The sequence below is a fragment of the Cyanistes caeruleus genome, chromosome 2, assembly GCF_971803275.1.
Source record: "Cyanistes caeruleus chromosome 2, bCyaCae1.hap1.1, whole genome shotgun sequence".
Lineage (NCBI taxonomy): Eukaryota > Metazoa > Chordata > Aves > Passeriformes > Paridae > Cyanistes > Cyanistes caeruleus.
The window spans coordinates 58,009,015-58,030,542 of record NC_141702.1 but is presented as its reverse complement, the minus strand read 5'-3'; the positions used below and the strand labels follow the sequence as shown (position 1 = coordinate 58,030,542).

The 21,528-nt window shown below is 38.6% G+C and overlaps 1 protein-coding gene across 4 annotated transcripts in view; it reads right to left on the bottom strand.

Annotated features, from left to right (window-relative positions):
- Window positions 1–21,528, bottom strand: part of ESR1 (estrogen receptor 1) — a 183,154-nt gene that overhangs the window by 94,032 nt on the left and 67,594 nt on the right. For all 4 annotated transcript variants that reach the window (XM_086877292.1, XM_023923389.2, XM_086877293.1 and 1 more), the window contains exon 2: window positions 16,371–16,875. In XM_086877292.1, coding sequence (XP_086733418.1) covers window positions 16,371–16,798 — 428 coding nt within the window. In that variant the 5' untranslated portion in view covers window positions 16,799–16,875. The remainder of the gene's footprint in view (window positions 1–16,370; window positions 16,876–21,528) is intronic.

Here is a 21,528-nt window from a genome sequence, read left to right as displayed (position 1 = left end):
CATTTATGTAGCCAACTGCACATGTTTGTAATACAGCTTGTTGATGTATTTTTGGGGTAACCTGTAACAATATCTGAGAAATTAGGTCAATGAGAAATACATAAACTTGCTTCTTGTGTTGGTGATAATTTTATTTCAATACATTAAAGAGTTGTTTTTCTCTTTGGCAAATCCATATCATCTATCTGAGGCATTTCTTATTCCTCACAGCAACACAGAATGTTCTTCACAGGTGCCACAACATAACACCTCATTAATCTTCTCACTTTTTATTGTTGGTAGACAGTAATTGCTCCCTGCCCTTTAAGTTACAAAGGAAGGAAAAAGTCTATTAGACAAATTAATGCAGAATTAAATGTACAGCATTGTGGACATAACAGCCACACTTCCGTCATGACGTTTAAAAATATATTACCCATTAATGTGGGAGACACCTAATACCAGTCTACTAGACACCAGGGACTCCTGCTGAATATTCATTTTCCAGGTATGCACGCCTCTTGTAAATGGAGGGGAAAATAATCCGCCCAGATTTGAACTCCTGTTTGTTGCATAATACAGTTGAATGGCTAACTATTGCAGAAAACCCACCTATTTACGCATTTCTAGCTAAAATATTCTTTGTTGCATACAGCTGAACGTTGAAGTGGATGCTGCTCTATGCTTAGCACAACAAACCTATTAACCCACCATGGTCCAGTCCAAACCTAGGCAGGAAAACAGCAGCTGAGTGGAACTGAAGCTGGCAGCTGATGGCAGTGCATCCCTCCTCAAATCTGTTCTGGGAAGACCAGCAGGATCCTATCCCAGCCCCACAGCTTCTCATGGTACTAGGCCTGCAAAAGCCAGCAGCTATAACAACTTTCACCGGAAAACACCAAAATAATTTGCACTTCCTCACACCTAAATGGTCCCAGGAGCTTACAACACTGTTTCAGACATTAGTCTCCCAGAAAATGACCTGAACAAGTGGCAAGTTAGGAGAAAACACCAGGTTCTCATCTAAGCTTACTGTGGTAGAAATATGATGAAAAGTAATGCTCGATTTTCAAATAGTCCATGTGTTCAAAAATATATCTGCATGTGGTGTAGTACCAGGTCCTGCACTTGGGTCACAATAATCCCGTGCATCACCACAGGCCTGGGGCAGAGTGGCTCAAGAGCTCCTCAGTGGACAGGGACTTGGGGGTGCTGGTTGACAGCCACTGTGCTCAGGTGGCCAAGAAGGCCAATGGTATCTTGGCCTGGATTGGGAATAATGTGGCCAGCAGGAGCAGGGCAATGTTGGCCTCCTGTACTTGACACCAGTGAGATCCCACCCCTAATCCTGTGTCTGGTTATGGGCCACTCACTTCAAAAAGGAATGTGCTGGAGAAAGTCCAAGAAAGGGCATAAGTCTCATGAGGAGCAGCTGAGGGAAATTTACTCTGAGAAGACTCTCTACAGCTGCCTGAGGAGGGTTGAAGTGAAGCAGGGGTCATTCTCTCCTGCCCTGTCTCAAGTAAAAGGGCAAGAGGAAGTGACATTAAGTTATGTCAGAGGAGATTCCAAAAAGATTAAAAAAAAAAAAAAAAAATGCATGAGGAAGTGGTTAGGCATTGGAATAAGTTGCCCAAAGAAGTGAGGGAGTCACTGTCTCAAGTGTTCAAGAGGCATCTGGATGTGGCACTTGAGGATATGGTTTAGGGGTGATTATGGTGGTGCTGGGTTGATGGTTGGACTAGATGATCTTGAAGGTCTTTTCAAACCTTGATCATTCTGTGATTCTGTGGTATCAAAAGTGTTCTATTAGACGAATAGGAAGATATTTCAATTATTGCCCATGAACTTCTGCTCTTTAACTTACTTCTGGTTTGGTTTTCATTTAGCTCTAATTAATAAAAATATTTTGAAACATCAGTAAGTTCTAAAATTGTACTTTCTTCTTCAGTTCTACCTAGCAACATAGTCACCTTATTTCACGTATATATTTATGTGAATTTACAGATCACAAAGTTAAATAATTCTAAATAATTATTGTCTATTGCCAAATCCAGAATCCAAAACCAGCTTCAGTCAGGTCATGTTGAAAAGTATAACACATAAAATGGAAAGATAAGCCAACAGTGCGTAGATTCTGAATGAGTAAGTCTTAACTGTTTCTTCATTCTCTAGCCTCAGCACTGCCCCACAAACCCCAGTGGGAACTGCCATATGAGACATATTCTTGATTCCTGTTTTCACTTGCTGATAACCCTGGTAACCTTGCTGGAGAACCCTCTGCATTCCTGCCCAAGAGCTCGGCTCCCTTCCAGCTGCACTCTTTGGATCACACAACCCTCAAGAATGGAACAGTGGTGCAAGTGTACACACAGCAGCAGGCTTGGAAAGGTAACTACACAGAACTCTTCATCAGGGCCAAAGAGAAAGCTTGCTGCTACACGTGCTAGTGAGTCAGAAGATGAGACAAAGGTGTAGGGAAGGAGAGAGAGAGAGAATTACTTACTGATAAGGGGCAGCTCTGCAAATGTACAAAAAAACAAAACCAGGCACCAACTCTTAGCTGAGCTTTTAATGTATGAATAAGTACCTGCAAGTAGGTTTTGGTTTATTAAATTTGACTCATTTTCAAAGCAACTTCTAAAAAATTACTTTGATTCTTTTTTGTTTAAAGAGACAGGAGGTATTTTTTTCTGAACCTGTCAGAGTTCACTTAAATCCTTTGATATATGTGTGCAAATGCAAAAGGCAAAAAGATCATATTCTCAGACAAGAAACTGAAGTGGCTCAAACTTTTTCCTAAGACCTTAAGCAATTGTTACTAGTATTTTGAAATAAAAAGAAAAAAAAATAAAAATTACAATTTCAAGTTTAGCAGCAAGATTCCTAATGCATTATCTACTCCTACTTTAAAATTCATCAATTCTCCTCAGACATACTCTGTAACTACAAGGTAGCCTTGCTAAATTAATGAATCACAATAGTTTGACCGTTTGTTATAGATGCTCTCATCATCACAAATTCATTTGGTCAAAAATACAGTTGAAATTAGGGTTTATAGATTATATCTATGCAAAATCATATTTAATAGTAATTACTCCAGTGCAGTGATAATTCCATTCAGTATCAGACTTCAGCTAACAGGATGAGGATTAATATAATCTGAGTATCTCAACTGGTACTGAATTTCAGATCTATCTCAGGGCCTCTGATTGCAAGGAAGGACAAATTAATTTTTTATTGCATCTTTTACATCTTTTTTTGTTCCTTCTACAGAGCAGCTGTGCATATGTCTAATGGTAGAAACAACATCCCACATCTTCAGAACATCCAAGGATTAAACAAAGAAAATAGCTTGAAAGTGCTGAGAGTGACAAAATGAAAATCTAAAGAATAAAAGCAGCTCTTCAATTAATTTTTCCCCCTGCAAATTTTAGTGCAGAGCCTAACACAGACCAAAAAAAGATTATTTTTTTTAAAAAACAACATAATTGGACAGCATGCACCAATCACTTCCCAGCTGCAGAAATGCCAGTTCTAAACCTTTCTGCAGTGATTCTTAAGTAATGATTCATAGTATGCAGTAAATGAAGCTTCCATTCCTTGACTATGCTGGGACAACTGAGGTTTACAATAAAACTAGTGACTTCAGATTTATTAAGCACTGAAATACTTTACTACATTTCCATTAGATACATATTTCTTTTTTTATTTCTACTTAGCCTGTTTTCATTGGACTAACTTACATCTGGCATTACACTTTTCAAGGAGTCTCAGTTCTCAAAAGAACAGTCTTTAATCTCTCACATTTAGAGAGAGCATGTTGCAATGAAAACTCTGGCCTTGAATCTGGGATTCAGGATTGCCCACAGAACAAAAGTCTTGCCCTTATTTTTTAAAATTTGTCCTCTGATGTCATCAGAAAAGGATCAAGTAGTTGGCAGGAACATACCTGAGGAATTTCTCTGGGACAAGGAGAACTTCCGCAAGTAATCTGGTATCAAATGGACCGTAACAAAGAATACCTGCACACTTCATCCATTTTAGGCTGCTACATGACACAAACATGGCTCTCATCAGAACTCATGAAATGAATTCTGGGGACCTGTTCTCATTTATTTCTTACTATGTATCAAACAAGACAAATCATTTTGCACTTCTCCTCTGGTTTTTAGTTCTGGAATAACCTGGAAGAACCGTGCAGAAGTGGGGCCAGTCTCTTGGGCAATGCAGCTTTCAGGTCACTTGTTATTTCCAGACAGATCCACATTTGTTGACAATAAAGTGAATTAGAGAGAGAGGAAACAAGGCATTTATGAGTCAGAAAATGGGTCATACATGAAAACAGCTTGAAGTTATTAATACCTAAAGTTGCCATTTAAGAAATAATTAAAAAGCTGGTGATATCCATTCAACAACATTTTAAATCTTCCTGAAAAGATAGTCTTCATCCTAAGTAATATTCTTAAATGCTTTTGAAAAAAAGAAAAGGGGGAATGGTGGGGCAGGAGGGGGTTTACAGAGAACATTTAGTATTTGCTAATGTACTGATTTTTGTACCAAAATGTATCCCTCTCTCTGAAGAGCAAGATCTTCAGTGCTTTGCTGAAATAAAACCAGCAAAATCCCTCTTCTTAAATTTGAATTCCTATTCTTAAATAAAGAATAAAATGAACTGAAGGTCATATCCAAGAGTTCATGTCAAAGGAAAATTAACTCCTTGATTCTGTGCAGTCATCTCTTACCTACCTATAGAATAAATCAATGCAAGGTAGCTGAACATACAATTCCTTACAAGGACTGAAGTGGAAATATATAGATGCTCCATTCTTTCTGAGAAATATGTAGGGTATGTGTGTTTAGCAAGCTTGCAAACAATTTTTGTTCCATTTAGATACTGTATCTAGTAATACCATGGCTACTTACTAAATCTAAACTCACTGACTGAGCATCCACTCAATATTTTAGTTCTTTTCATCCTTACTCATATGTAGCCTCATATCTTCTTTCTTAGTGAAGCTTGCTATGGAAACAGTCCTGTCGATTTTTCACACCTGATTTTCAGTTCATTATTACAGATGGGCACTTTACAGACACCAGAAAATGTTTACAGGGGTCCTGTATGGTAAAACAGCAGTGTCTTCGTTTCACATGTTACGACATTAGGCAGAGAGAGGGAGAGATCTGTGCACACAAATCTAGTTCTGGCATGTCTCAGCTATAGGAAGGATGCTGTTATGATCTCATACATAACTTCATTTTCTCTATGCATGTGAGAAATACCAAAGCTTTAAGGAATTAAAGTAATCAAAATCCAATCCATCATTGTGAGTGGCAGTTGTTTCAGGAGTGATGGAAGCTCACATGTACAGCACCAACATCAGCCACATCGGGCCTTTGATCAAACCAACAGCTGGGCTAATCCATTACCTTCTGGCTAAATCTGTAACAGGCAGCAACAAAATGCAAGAGTTGCACATATCTGTTGGCAGGAAGATTGTTCTACATGGCCAGCTCCATAGCTCCTGTTTCTCCCTGTGAGCCTTTTTATTTCTCCATGCTTTTCTAACATGCACTTGCCCTGTTTCAGTCATGTTTACAGCCCATTCCCAGTCCAAGTCACATTGCCTGAGAACACCTAAATTCCACTGTTTATCTCCAGTTCAGACTTCTGGAGTTTCTTCTTCAGCGTTTTCAGTTCTGGAGGTTCTCCTTCATCTTACTTTTGCAGTTCATCTCAAACTCTTACAGGAACTTATATGTTATCTATTTCCTACTGTTAGAGCACTCCCTCATCCTCCCCATGTTCTGTCTCACAGCTCACTACAGCCTGCTACAGCACCTCACTGGAAATTCAGTCTCTACCTCACCAGACCCACCAGATTGCTGCACTGGCCCCATCCTATTCTTCATTGAGACCACCTTTATTTTCTCTTCAGCCCATCTTCCCACACTGCAAACTCAGTTTTTTATTGCATTTTGCTGATGTGACTTTGGCCAAACACAAAAGAAAGGCACTAAAAGCACAAGAGAGACCCATTTTCTCAATCCCAGTGAAGGGCTGCACAGATGAACTACCAGGGGGAAAATGACTGCTAGTCTCAACAGACTTTTATCAGCAGCTGAAATTCAGCAAGCTTGCAGTAGTATTCCTGGGCAATCAATACTGGGGTGAATATCTCACTAACAATAGAGATGCAGGGAGAAACTGCACCCCTAGCAAGTTAATGACAGATACCAAGCTAGGGGACAGGGAACATGCAGAGTGGTGGATTTGCTGCAGAGCAAATCTCCCAATAAGGTGGACCTCAACAGGCTGGAGAAATGACTCAGCAGGAATCTCATGAATTTCAGCACTGGAAAACACAGAGCAATGCACCTGGAATAGAATAACCCACTGCAGAAACACAGCAGGGGCTGTAGTAATGAACATCTACAGGAGGCTGAGAGCAGAGCTGGCTCCCCTGTCCTTGGCAGTTGCAAAACTGCTTCCACTTTGGGGCTTCCAAGCTGAAGCCAGCCTTTGACAAACTGGAGCAAGTCCAGGGACAGCCACTAAGATGAGGAGGGGGCTGGAACAAATGGCATATGAGGAGATGCTGAGGGAACTAGATTTGTTCCGTTTTCCAAAGAGAAGGCTAAGGCAGGATTTATTGCTGTCTTCAACAGTATAATAGGATGCTTTAAAGGAAGCAGAGCCAGACTCTTCTCAGAGCACACCATGAAAGAACGAGAGACATCCAACACATCTTTGGGTGAAGAATATTCTAATTATATATTAGCGAAAGCTTTTTCACAGTGAAAGTGGTTCAACACTGTGAAAGATTGCCCTGGATGGATGTGGAGCCTCCATTCCTGGGTATCTACAAAGCATAACTGGATAAGGGCCCGAGAAACCTCATCTAGCTGTGAAGTGAGCCTTGCTTTGAGCAAGATGTTGACCAGATAATCTTCAAACTTACTTGCCCATTCAAACTTACATTACTCTGTGATTCTCATCACTCAGTAAACTGCCCCTGCCCACAGTAATATTTGCAGAGAAAATCCTTTTGAAATGTCACGCAGCTGTGTGATGAAGCAACTTCACATATTTTGTCAGAGAAGGATGCTCCTGCAATCAGGTCAATATGCAATCACCGAGAAAGGGTGGAGCATGTATGGCAGATAAAATTTCATACAATTCAGCTATCCAATGCAAAAAAAATTCCCACTGTGAACAGTGAGGTATTTCAAGAGTTTGTAGCTCAAATTTGGGCAAAATGTCTGGGGAAGAATTAAAGAAAAGTAACTCTGATTTGATTTGATCTTGATAGTGTTCCCCCACTACCAAGTATCTGGTGTGTGTATACCTATAATGCAGTGGTTTCTAGGATGTTCAGTGAAAAGGTTACTGGGTTTTTTCCATGAGTATAGCAAATCTTTATGTTCTCTTCACAATACCTAGAAATTTGAGCCATTTTTGTCAAAATGTATTTTTAAAAATTTACCTAAGACAATGATCTAACATGGAAAATATAAATCAAAGCTAAATATAAGTAAGCAAAAATGAGAGGAACCCAGTGAGACTTAACAATTAACAGTGTTAGTAGAACTGCCAGTAAATAAAGTTGAGTTCTATTCCAGGATGTTTAAAAATTTCTCTGTAAAATCAGATTTACTTCCACTTCATTTGATCTTTTTTATGTCCTGAATCAAGGAAAAAGTAGCACCAGTTCACTGAAATGCAACCTGAAAATATTTGACTCCTTAAAATGGCATACATCTGGCAGATATTCTTGCATCTTAACTGGTTCTGATATTATTGCAATTAAACATTCAGCTACATAATTTTATATGGGTTTCTATCTCACCACCTTTCTCCTTGAACATAATTAGAATATTCTCATCACTTCCAGGGTTTGCATGCTTTATCTCTAATGGATATTTCTGTAGATTAAAATTATGATTATATTTCTCATAGCATGGCAAGAATAAACTAACATACTTTTCAACCCATAAATTTTAAAGAATCCAAACCACAAAAAGGTATTGCAAGGTAATAAATCTGCTGCAGTGGCTCATGTGTTGGCAACATACATATTTTTCCTTGCTTGTGGTTATCAATATGGCTGAAGGACAAAGTATCATTTTACTGCAGGATGGGAGCAAACAGACAAAGCTGCCCTTTGACATACTAGTTCCCCAAAGATGACTAGATTTGCTGTGCACTTTCAGACAGACTCTTCTTTGCCACAGCTAGTTTCCTGAAGATAAGGGTTCTGTGATGTGTAATTTGAAACAGGGATCTCACTGTCAAGTCCAAGTTGTAACCAATAATGAAAGCAAGAAACACTAATTTTAATTAATTTCTTTTAGACACCAGCTGATACAAGTTATTCTGTAGTAATAACTAGATACTGCTTAATCAAGATGGCTCAGCAAACAAAATGTTTTAAGAATATTTACTGGCTTTATAAATTGAAAACAGAGATTACAGGGTACTATGTGACATTTTATTTTTGCCAAAGATCAGGTTTTATAGTACTTGTCTTCAACAGTAAAATTAAATTACAAATTTTTAGAATTACCACCTTCCAAACTTCCATCTGTTTACAGATCAATTTGAAGAAGGAAAAAAAGTTCCTAAACACCAGAATATGTCAGCAAAGCGCTGGAATGCACAAAGCTCTGCCTGGGGATGGATGTGGAGCCACATTTGAATTTACAGGTCAGATTAAAGGGATGGCAGGGACTGGTGACATTATAGTGGAGGTCTGCTACAGGCCACCTTACCAAGAAGGTCCAGAGGAGGACCATAAGGATGATCAGAAGAATGCAGCACCCCTCCTGTGAAGAGAGGCTGAGAGAGCTCAGGCTGTTCAGCCTGGAGAAGAGACCTTATAGCAACATCCCAGTACCTCAAGGAGGCCTAGAAGAAAGACAGACAGGAACTTTTCACAAGGGCATGGACAAGGGGGAATGACCTCAAACTGAAAGAGGGTTGGTTTAGACGGGATATTATGAAGAAATTCTTTGCTATGAGAGTGATGAGGCACTGGAACAAGTAGGAGAAGTTTAGAATGCCTCATCCCTGGAAGTGCTCAAGGCAAGGCTGGATGGAGCTCTGAGCAATCTGGTCTAGTGTAAGGTGTCCCTGTCCATGCCAGGTGACTTGGAACTAGTCTTCCCTTTCAAACCTATTCCATAACTCTCTGATCTTCCACTGATTTTTGAATTAACAGATCTTACCTCACAGGCCTGAATTACATTTAAAAGAAAAAAAAAAGTAGAAGGGAAATAGAAAGAAAGCAGTAGGTACTACATATTCAAATTTTAGCAGAACTATATGCAAAAAACACAGTGAAGGCTATTTGGAAAGCTGTTATGAGCTTCCCAGTCTTGTGATTTAAGATCTGGAGCCTAAATCTTAAGCCACATTTTCTACTACAGCTGCTGCTTTCTGCACAGCATCTTCCTAATGATTTTTATTTATCATGAGCTGAGCCTTTTCCTGTGTTGCTGTAAATTTCCCTTCCCTCTTCTTCCAGCTTTGATGTCCCCTTTGTAGTATCCGAGAAAGTTTTATATAGCCATCTTTTAGCAGCACAAATCAGTACTGGATTAGGCTGCAGTGATCAAAGCACTGTTTCTACATGATAGCAAGTACTAAAAGGGGGAGAAAAGACTGGTAGTAGCAAAGAAATTTGCACTGGACATTTGCACTGCAGATTGCTAAGAAACTGGAAAAAAACCTTCAATGGAAGAATACAGGTTTTCCCTTATAATCAGTAAAAAGTAGTTTCCTTAATTAGTATGATCGAGGTGAGAAAACCCCACACTGCTTACTCACATAGCTTATGAATGCAAGGTGAAATGCAGCCCAGTGCTGCCTTGATGCTCACTGGTCTGTCATGCTCAGAGGGAGAGAAGGTTCTACCCTGTAGCATTCAACAGTTACCTGGCGCTGATTCTGCTGCCTGGCTCCTGGGAAGGTCAGTCCTGGCAGCTGACAGCACTGTGGGACAGCAGCACGTGGAACCAGAATGTGACACATTCCACCCGTGTCGTCTAACGCAAGGGAAACCACAACTTTCAGCCTTTAATGCTATTTTTCACTTTTACCAATGGTTTCCATGCAGTGAGCCATCTTTTCTTATTTCTTATTTATATAGGTGCTGGCTGTTGTGTCATCATTTAAGACTGCAATGGTTGGAAGACCACTGCAATTGTTATGTACATGTATCAAAAAGGATTTATATTTAGGATAGTCATATTTAAGCACTCTGTCTTCTCAGAACCATATTCCCTTTTTCTAGTAAAGGGTTAAAACACCTAGATCACTCCTGAATCCAATCTTATCAATATCTTATCAAGTAAAAGATTTATGATCTTGTCTCCAGCAGGTATCACTCACGCATTCATAGTCTTGCACAAGAATATCTTGAGTGAGGTGAAGTAAGAAGCCTCCCAGCAACTGGAATCTGAGCTTGGCAGAAAAGCAGAAATGCCTTGCCTTGCCCAGTGTCACATTGATCAGGGCTCCTAATGAGCTGTGGTAAATTATAACCTTTTGCAAGTCACTGGAAAGGCCACTCAGCCTCAGATGTGACTTCTCCCTGTACAGCAAATTTTACGAACAATCCCTGCAATGAATGCAATGAAAACAGCACTTCAAATGAGAATGCTGAAGGACAGCATCTCTGCTCTAATCTCTGTTCTGATGCCTGAATAGATAATAGAAAACCCCATGCAGACAGACCAGCGAGCTCATGATTTGTTTCAGTGTTTCACTGTCAACAATAACAAAATACAAAAATTTCCAAAATCTCAGTTTTTTAGGAAATGTGGATGCACTTCAGTTGCAGGAGTCTTCTCTTGTGGTTTTTTGGAGCAATGCCTTAGATCTGGTCAGCCTATCTTGGTGGTTTAATAAAAAATGCTGGCATCTGATGTTCACTTGGCAATTGCTGAAGAAGCTGATGCCAGCAACTAATGCTTTCCATATCAGAGCAGATATGGCCAACAGTGTTTGTTGTTTCAATAGCCTCAGAGCAAGAGTGATCAAGGCCAGTGACACAGAGACAATTCCCTGTCTCCCTCTCAAAGGACATAATGCAGTGTCTATGTGAAGGTATATTATAGATGTATGGGTGGGATTAATTTCACATAACTTTGGATATCACTGGGTATCCATCGTCATCCAGCAGCTATCTGGAATAGACTGTAGCCATTTTATATACTATAGGAAGATAAGCTTGCCTTTCTTAAGCCTAATGCAGCTGATCTACTTTAATCAGGCACCCCAGAAAGAGACAATGTGTGTTCTCAGTGTCTTTTTGTGTCTCAGAGTAAGAAGAGGGTCCATGTGCAGTTGTCGATGCCACTTGAGGTGTCCCAGGTAGTGACCCTCACTGACACACAGCTCCTACTCCAAAAAGATTTAGCTATCCAGCAGGTCCTGTGTCATATCTGCTAGACCCTTCTGACCTTCTGGTCTCTCAAATGGCAGCAGATGCCTAAGGAATGGAAAAATTAATACAGACCTAAGTGTCTGCATTTGAGCAGATGAACCCCATTCACATGGTCTGTCTGAACAACCATGGGTTTAGACACAAATTTCAAGTCCTTTTGGAAAGGACTTGGTATATGGAGCACTTCCTACATCTGTGGTTTATGCAAAAAATACAACTGCTGCAGAAATGAAGTTTTCTTCAATAAGAAGAGACAGCAAATGAGATCCACCTTCCTGCCTTGGCAGAAAGGAGGGGAATGAGGAAGGAAAAACAGCTCTTTTACTCCTTTCCACCACTGTCTGCCCTTATTCAGAGGCACAAGCAGGCACTGACCACATGTGCTCCTCAACAATGTGGATTGGTGATTTCATGTTGCAAGCACACTTGCAGCAGGATTCACATCAGCACAAGCTCCAAGAAGGGCTGCAGAAACACCAAAGTTGATTTGTACAAGTCCCTCATAATTGTCATGTGTGAGCATCTCAGAACACTTAATGGGTTTATCTTTACAACATTTCCATCAGATAAGAAGCTACCCATGAGACAATTCCATGTTTTCCTGCCTCGTTTATTACAGTCGTCTATTGCTGAAAAATTGTCAGAGATATCAGCACAAGGCCTGAAAACATGAATACTCCAAGTTTCAAGAAACTGCCTGAACACTTGAACTGTTCAAGAGACGACCTCTGAGCAGATTGACGTTTTAGAGAAAAATAAACAAAAAAGCAAAGCAAAACACTACATTACATCACACACCATGTTATGAAATACTTCATGCTGCATTTAAAAAAAATAAGAAAAATCATCTTTGAACTTTGTATTCATTTTAACCCTTCTAATTTTAAAATTTGGAAAAAATCTTCTTCGTTTAGAACTCAACATGAACACCTAGAAAACTTCATAATGAATCAGGCAAGGTCAGCAAAGTTTATGTATTTGGTTACATAACTATTTTTTGGATGGACGGATTTCTGAATTACAACAGAAGAGGTATCAATCTACATTTGTAATCTTTTTCCATTTTAGAAAGCAGTAAAATTAAAGCTGTGATCATATTAATTAGAACAGCAGACCCAATTGCAGTATGATAATTGTGGCTAATGCTAAACAAATACTTTATTACATTAATCTAAACATAGAGCCTGAGGTATTAGAAGATAAAAACTAGCCACTAAAAGTGAGGGAGCAAATCATCTGTTATTCTGTTTGTACATGGATTTGCCCAGCCTCTGCCCCTCACTACAGAGTGACAGACAGCTTTCTCATCAGGGAGCTGGAAGGTTTAGGTTTTTTGGGTGTTTTTTTTGGCTGAATTTGGAACCAACACCAAAGACAGGCTACAAAGGGCCTTAAGTATATGCATGATTTTACTTCAGATCTGAGGAGTGCAGACTCAGTGGGATGACACAAAAATATCACACACTGGCAGAGCAAAAAGGATGTTCTGCTGTTGCTTGTAGGAATCTATTGAGGTAAATTAGCTGCTGAAAGCCTTAATTTTTCCCTGAGTGGATCAAAGCTTGCTAAAAAGTGAGAGGAAATCAGCAGAAATTACCTGAATTCAATAGTTAAGAACAGAAGAAACATTTCTGTTAATTTACTGTAATAGTCATGAGTACAAGATTTCCTGTAATAATTATCCACCACTGGTCATCATTTAATAGCAAAAAAACCCCACTACTAAAAATTATCAATACAATAAAAAAATGAGATTTGACATTGTCAGATAAGAGAAAAGTATTTTAGTTTGTCTACCTATAAAAACAGCCACAGGATCAGACATAAAAGGGGTCTAAGGTATAGACAGCACAATTTGAGTTAATTAATCTTTTTTTTTCCGCTTCTCAAATTCTGATGCCTAATGATTTAGAGATTCCAGAAGGGACATTAATATATTTATTGCATTCTTTTCGTGTATCATTATGTTCTTCAGCTAGATACAGAAGCCTAACAGTATCTCACATCAAGAGACTTATACTTTTGGAAAAAGAGCCACTATTTGAAAGACAGAGTCATACATCTATTAATACATATCTGTCTATAGGCAGTATGATTTTGAACACTTAATAACAAAATCAAAAGACATTAAAAGTTTTCCTTACCACACACAGTAATTTTTTAGTTTTGTGACTGAAGATTTTTAAAGTTTTGTCCAAGTATTAAACAAAGTATCACCTCGGCTCCAATCTATAATGTTTACTTATTGTCTCAGATACTTCTATCACTGAATGCAGCACTTGCATGTCAAATTCAGAGTAGAATAGGGTGATACAATGCAAATATTTCAGTCCTAAAAGCCGAAGAGCACAATTAAGTTACATAGAAAGGTAAATGAGAATTGCAGAGGAGTTTTACTGGGTCTTAGGTTACATAACTTTTTATAGAATCAGGCAGCCATATCACAAACAAATTATGATTCATTACAACTTTTTTTTAGGGTTTCTGTTTTAAGATTTTTTGTTTTATCACTCTTACTGGTAGGTTGTTCCAGAAAGTCACTGTTTTGATAGTTAGACATCTTTCAATCTCCAGCATCAATTTATTCATTGCCAGATCACACTACCCTATGCTCTCTTTTCTCCCATAACCCAACTGAAATAAATGAGACTAGTCAAATAAATAAAGTAAATTGGAAGATTTTTAAAGAACTTATTCTTAAACACAATAGCTAGACATTTAAATATTTCCCAGGAAGTGAACACCTATTTAAATTATTTTTGACAAGACTACTGGTGACTGGGCTCATGCCAAAACACAGGAAGAAAGATCTAATGTTTAATGTTGTGAGGGTGAAAACTTTGTAAATACAACCTCAAAAAAATGAAAAGCAAAAAAAGCAAAGGTTTTTTTTTTCAATTTACTTCCAACAGTACCTTGCCTGCTAACAAAAGATAATCATAGCAAGCATTTTGAAACACATTTCTTAGTACCACATAAGATGCGTTCCACAGAGTTATGGCTGGAAGGGGCCATTAAATCATTTGTATAACACTGTATGCAGATAAACCTTCTGGCATATCCAAGATCATAAATTCACCTAATTACTGCTGCATTAAGCCTCAGCAATTTCAAATGGCTAATACACATATCCAAGGGTGACACACAACCTTGATCAGAAATGTCAGGAAAAAGGGTATATAGCTCTGGTCTCACACATTTGCTCGAGTAGTTAAACTAAAAAAGTACCTTAATTTTATTTTGAAGAGTCTCACCTCAATTCAGTGCTTAAAACTTAAAAGAACACTATTTCCATTGCAACTTCTACGTCCAGGTGATTCTTAGGTTTGACTCCTCCTGCAGTACAATAGCTGACTATAGAACATTTTCTGCCTGGGTATTTCAACTTCACAAACTCACTACTCCACATGCATAAGGTTGTTTGCACACTTTTCACCACAGATTTGCATGGGGCACTAATGTAAAAAAGGTATTTTAATTGAGCACTAACTGCAGTTTAACTTTCAAGTCACTGGTAATCATTCAAGATCACTATGCTCTGACATGTACTCATTCTTCCAGGAAGAACTGTATTTGGTTGCACTAAAATGAATTTTGTTTGAATCGATTCAGTTTACACATCACTGTATTGGACAATTCAACATAACCATTATCTATCATTTCACCAGTCTTTATTCTGTCTGCTCCCCAAAACTGCCTAATCTGTTGCAAAAAAGTGCAATCTTTGGTTTTTTCTGGGACCATATTTTACTACCAGATTCTTAGTCAGGCTGAGTTAAACTTAAGAACAGATATTGCTGGTCATGGTAACACGTTATGTAGTGCAAATAAATCTAGCAGAGTCTGGCCCTCAACATGGAAAATATTACTCGCTTTTATTTGTTCAGAGTTGTTACACTTCTTATAAACTCACCTGTATCTCTCAAATCAACAGAGAATGACACAGAGTTCAGAAAAAAAAAAAATACATCTAACTGTTAACTTTGATTCACTGAAGCCCAGAATAATAAGCTGATGCAAAACTATGGTATAAACACTGCACAAAACGTTAACAGCATGGGTATAGGTATGTATGATGTTTTTTGGGTTTTTTTAGAAGCTATAATTCTATCAATTTCAGCTACTTACTTTAAAAAAAATGTAATTTTTTTCACAATTGACAATAAATATTTAATCCAAGGAAATTTATTTCCCTCTTTCAATGATACTTTTTCTATTTCAGACCAAAAAGAGAAAACAAGAGCCAACCTCCTATTGAGGGACAAAAATATTAAAAAGCCCACTGAACGAGCCTCTTTTGAAAAGCAGCAGGTCAGGTTTACAGTTAATATATATTACCCTCCAAATAAAAAATTCATGTCAACATGCACACAGCTCTTTGGGTAGCTCAGGAAGGTGGTTACTGACTGAAACACTGTCACTGAGTCAACTCTAACACTGATTAGGAAGCATATAGTGCTTCTGAACAACTTCCTTTGTAAGCCAATTCTCACACTGCAAAGGACAACTGCAGAGGAGAAAAATACCCTTACTACCAGCTAAGAGCTGAACAAACAACCACTCACACCGGAAAATGTGTGATGGTGGAAAGTCTTTTCAGTATACTTCAGACAGTATTCTGAGGTCATTTGCCATTCTTTAATCAATTACCATTTCATGTTTTTGCAGGAAACATTTATGCTCATTATCTGATTGGTTTTTTACACAGGTTTTCAAAATTTACAGCTTACAGTCACAGTGGGCTGTCAATTACAGTTTGTTTAATTCTACGCTATTTCTTACAGCCTAGATATCGATGATTCAGTTAAATCACATGCATCTTTATAGAAAAAGCAAATATTAGGGCATAACAGATTTCCACATTCTAATTTCCTCAGATCTGCTTAAATTCTGCTTACTTTTTCTGCTTAAATAAGAAAGAAAAATTTCTGTAGCATTTACCTGTAGAAGGCTGGAGGAGCAGCTTCCCTCATCCCGAAGCTGCCCTGATCGTTTTCAAGGTAATAGGGTACCTGTTGGCTGTGATGATGGATGAAGGGTGAGAGCTGGGGTGCCGTTTGCAAGAACACCACCGGGCTCGGTGGGACACTGTTCAGTGAGTGAAATCCTGCCAGACTGCTGGACCCAAAAGATTCAGAAGAAGGGGCATAACTGAGCGTAGTAGAGCTGTAGACGGGAGCCGCAGTACCAAAATCATAGGTGGCTCCTTCTGGGTAGTTAAAAACTCCTGTCTTGTTGGTCTCCACGTACATGTCGCTGAGCGATCTTTCCAGGGGAATCTTCAGCTGAGGTCTGCTCAGTGTCTCCAGTTCAGTGCCTTGAATCTGGTGCAGCAGGGTAACTCCAGAGGTTTTGGTGTGAAGGGTCATGGTCAGTACTAATGGCAGTGAGCAAGGAACATATCTGCTTTTACTGTCAACAGCGAGATCGGCAGCTGGCAGTCCACCTAAAAAAAATACCAGAACCTATTCTGAGGCTCAGCAGAAATCATAATAAAGCAGCACTACACAGGTATTCCTCTAACCTCGGCAAGGAGGAGGATACAAACAAACGCAGAGTGAGCACTGAAAACGCACATTCTCTCTCTCTTCCCTCCCTCTCCCTCTCTCTAACTTTTAGGAACTCCTCATCTGCGCTAATATGCATTACAAGGTGCTGGCTGCGAGCCAGGAGCCCTTGCCTTGTGCCGACGTTGGTTTAAACATCACTTCAGAAACAATTAGTTTTGGAGTTATACCAAAGAATTGTCCGTCTAAATGTTACTTCATTCTTACTAATCGTTTAATTTTTCACTTCAGGGTACAGTGCTTTGCAGCAACTAACGTGAAAGAACACTTAAATCCAACCAGGAAGGCTAGTCCAGTGGTCAGTCAGATTGCTGCCTTTTATTTCCTCAGCAGGCTCCAATCTATCTGTGCTTATCTCTCCTCCTGTTTGATTCATTTTCATGTTTGCTAGAAATATGTAATGTGTACATTGTACTGACCCTGGGCAGGACTGTGCTGTAACCGAGATAGGGCAAAGCAGAATGTGTGTGTGTGTCTGTGTGTGTGTGTGTCTGTGCGAGTGCGTGTCTCTGTGTCTGTCTCCGTGTGTGTCTGTGTGTGGTTGTGTGTCTGGGCATGTGGGGAGCAAGCTCCAGTCAATAAAGCCTGCTAACAAAATTGAAGTGTGCATGATACCTATGCAGAAGAGATTTCTAATATGCTTTCAACAGTAAGAGCAACTTGCGGTTACTAGAGTACTATAATAACATTAAATAGCAAGGAAAAGCTTTAGACTAACCTAGAAAATTATGCCTGCTTTTTTTTTATGCTGTAAAATGATGAAATAAACATCATTCACATTTTGCAACAGTTAGGAGATGGTTATTTGATTGCACGATACATAAACTGAATACAGGAAATTCTTTTTCCTAGTCTTGCGAACAAAAGCTTAGCAAACTTGAATTTTGAAATCAGACTACAAAATCAAGTAATCTAAAATAATCAAACGGGATTGACTTAAAAAAACCCTGACATGTCTCTCAAAGTTATATTTAGAAAGAAAAAAAAAAGAAAAAGCGAGAACATAATGAAAAGGTGTGGCATGCATGCTTCTTCTTGCCATCTCATTCCATGTAATTTTAACTTCGCACAAACCAGTTCTCCTGAAGGAGCTAAATGAAAACCTCTAGAAACTGTTTCAAGCTCTCCAGCTTCACTGCTGTGGTCTGCGGTTCAGTCAATGAAATAGGGTAATGTCAACCCTAAATGCATTAATATATGGGCTCCAGCTAGTGTGCTTTGAATACTAGCAAAGCCTATGCTATACTTCAACAACTCCACAGTTATTTGGCTCAACCTTCAAAAAACCCAAGAAACTGAAAAACTGAATATGCAGGTCAGTAGAAGTGTCAAGAAAAGTTTCCTAAAACCAGTTTTACTTTAGAAATAATACTGTGCTTTCAGAACACTTCTACAAAACTAGCCGAAGTTTTTATTTTTTGAAGAATATTCCGAAGCAATATATGTTTTTACCTTCGCGGGCACAGAGCTGAGACATCAGCACACGCATAAATATGTACTTGATATATTTCCTCACCCACCCCGCCACCCTCCCTACCCTGTTCAAATTTCAGATTGTAGACTTTGATCAAAGAGATAAGCTTGTTTAAATAACACTGGACTAAACATGTTCCCAGTTAAAAAAAAAAAATAATCAGATGACCATACCCAGCAGTTCAGAAAGTCTTCCAAGAGTTATGCTGAAAGTGTGCCAGACAGTGTGAGAGAAAAAGAGTGTGAGCACATTCTCTTAGAGTGGGCGACCGTGCATCTGCGGAGGCTCAGAGAACACAGCTCTCAGTGTAAGCACAGCTCTCAGCAGCCAGGCTGCAGGGCTGCACAGGCTGAAATGAATGGCAGCTGCAAGTTTAAGCCAGTCACCCTTACACATTGCATTTTGTGCTATGAAACACGCAGGAAAGGCATTATCTCTTATTAAGCTGCATTATCTGAGAACTAATGTGAATCTACCTGCCATAAAAAGTATCCATTTCGCTAGTGGGCTACAAAATGGACTTTGAATTTTTATCTAAAGCAGTATCCAACATGTATGCTCTGTTAAAACTAATATATTGACATGAAATAAAGTGTTCCAGTGTAATAACTATGCAGAAGATGGAAAACAGAATAAGCAAGCAGAGTTGACTTCTGAGTGTGCCCTGTGCTTCTTACATGAAATTTTTAAGAACCTCATTAATTACTTTTGGGAGGTGGTACGTTTCGAGGGAGTCAAATATCTATAATTTCCATCAGATGCAAACAGCATTAAACATACTGTAAGGTTAACTTGAACCACCATCACTTCTGTGTACCATTTACACTAGGGACCCCATGGGCAGTTCTCCACAAGCTACAGTCCTCCCGCTGGAAGGGCTCAGCAACAGACAGCTGCAGTATCCATGCAGCACACAGCCTTGTACACATCTTGAGAGAAAAAAATGTCAGTGCCACAAACAAGATCTCAGAGATTGGCTGAGAACTTCTGTGACAGCATCCTGAAAAGTCTGACTTACTTTTCCTGTGGAAGAAAAGCAAGAGAACAAGAAAGGGTGAGGTGGAGGGGCGTGTCAAGCCAAATCCCATGAAGAAGCTGAATTTTTCATTTTTAAATACTGGGGGGAAAAAAAAGCAACAGGTTTTGATTCTGCTTACTATACATGGGACTTCTAGATACAGAGAAACTATGAAATGCAGTAAGTTATCAGAGAGTTGTTTTCTTTCTTGTCCTGTGCTGCTTACTCCAAATCAACAAATACTGTTACTTCACCTTGCTTTAGAGATGGCATTAAGTGCACCCACCTGTGGACTTACCTCTCAGAAAAATGAGATCTAGGTATTTGTGCTTAAAGGTCAGGACTTACTTCACCACTCACTTTAGTCTGATTTATTACATGTCAGAATTTACGTGCTCTACAATATGGAAATATTACAGTATGGGATATAGCAGGATGTAGCAATAATATTTAGTGCTGCTTAGCAAAAAGTTTATGCAAAGACTTGATTTTTCTAAATCCCATATCATTTATACCTTTAAAACTCTGCAGATCTCATACAGAAGAGCTTGCCTCATTCACTCTGGGGTTTTTGTTTTAAATTACATGTAGTAACAGGAGAGAGTAAATAAAAACATTAATTGGCTGCAGCACCCTCCTTTCCAGTGCTAAACAGATGTGTTCAAAATGGGGAAATCTACATTCTCAGATTCAGTAATTCCTCACTTATTGTGTATTCCACTGCAGCCAAGCTGCCCTATGTATTTCTCTCACCTTAAAGAAGGTCTAATACTGCTTTGGAGTACTACAGGGGATACATAGACACATGAAAATAGAGAGGAACTGGTTCTACAAAATCTGAAGATTTGATATCTTGAGATCAAGTATAGATTGAGGGTTTTGCTCTATTTCTGAAGTTGTGGAATATGAAAATAAAATTTGGCTTTGATCCATCCAGATCTATGCCTGCACAGGAAGGAAAGGAAACAGCATTCGATGAATACTGAAGTAGGAGGGACTAGTCCAGTGTGACTGAGGAGCACAGACATTTTAGCAAAGAAGGTCCAAGCAGAAACTGCATCTTCATACACAGGGATTTTTAATGACAATTAGTTGGGATGAAACGGTGTGGACTCAGGCACTACACTTCTCATGGAAATGAGAAATTAATAGTTTAGATAAATAAAACTGACTGATTAAATCCTGTGTTCCTCTCTTAAAAATTTCAACCTTTCTGTTTTCCTTTTCTAGATAGGCTGGAGTTGCAGTGCTCAACTCAGATATTCCAGAGTGGGCAATTTACTCTGATTGCACTAACAAAATATCAAATGCAGCAACATTAAAACTAAATCACATTTCTGTTGCTCTGTGGTTAAGCTAGCATCATTTACAGCTGAAAAATACTTAGGTATGTCTCTAAAGGCAAATTCTGCTTATTTTCATTAACTGATTAATAGTTTGTGTCTAAATTTTATTTTTTTTTTAATTTGTCGACAAATGACAACCATGATCAGATTAAGTTAGCAGACTATGCATACTGCAGTTTGGCTCAATGGGATCATGGGTCTGACACTTCAAAACTTAAGCTTAAAAAAACCCCAAAAGTAGCTTTCTTCCACTGATAGCAAATGTGGAACCAGTGAAGCGATCTCAGAAACTGAAAAAAGAAAACATATAATTAAAAAATATAGAAGATATTATTTTAACTAATCTAAATAACTGGAAGGAAGTTTGGGGGTTTTCAGTGCCATAAATATCAATAATTATCTATTGACTACAAGTCCTGAAAGGCAGTCAGAGAATTGTAACAAAATCAGTTCATTTTATAGGATTAAAAAAAAAATAAAAATTAAAGTATAAAGGCACAGCCTGAGCATATTTTGCATTATGGAAAAGATAAAACAGAAGTTTGAGGGAAAAGGAGATAAGCCAAAAAATACTATATAAAGCATAGCATGCAAAAGTATATACATAAAGTATATACATGCATATGTAAGTATATGTATAAATTAAATATATAAAAATACACAAAGGCTATTAGAATTGTAGGAAAATTTGAAG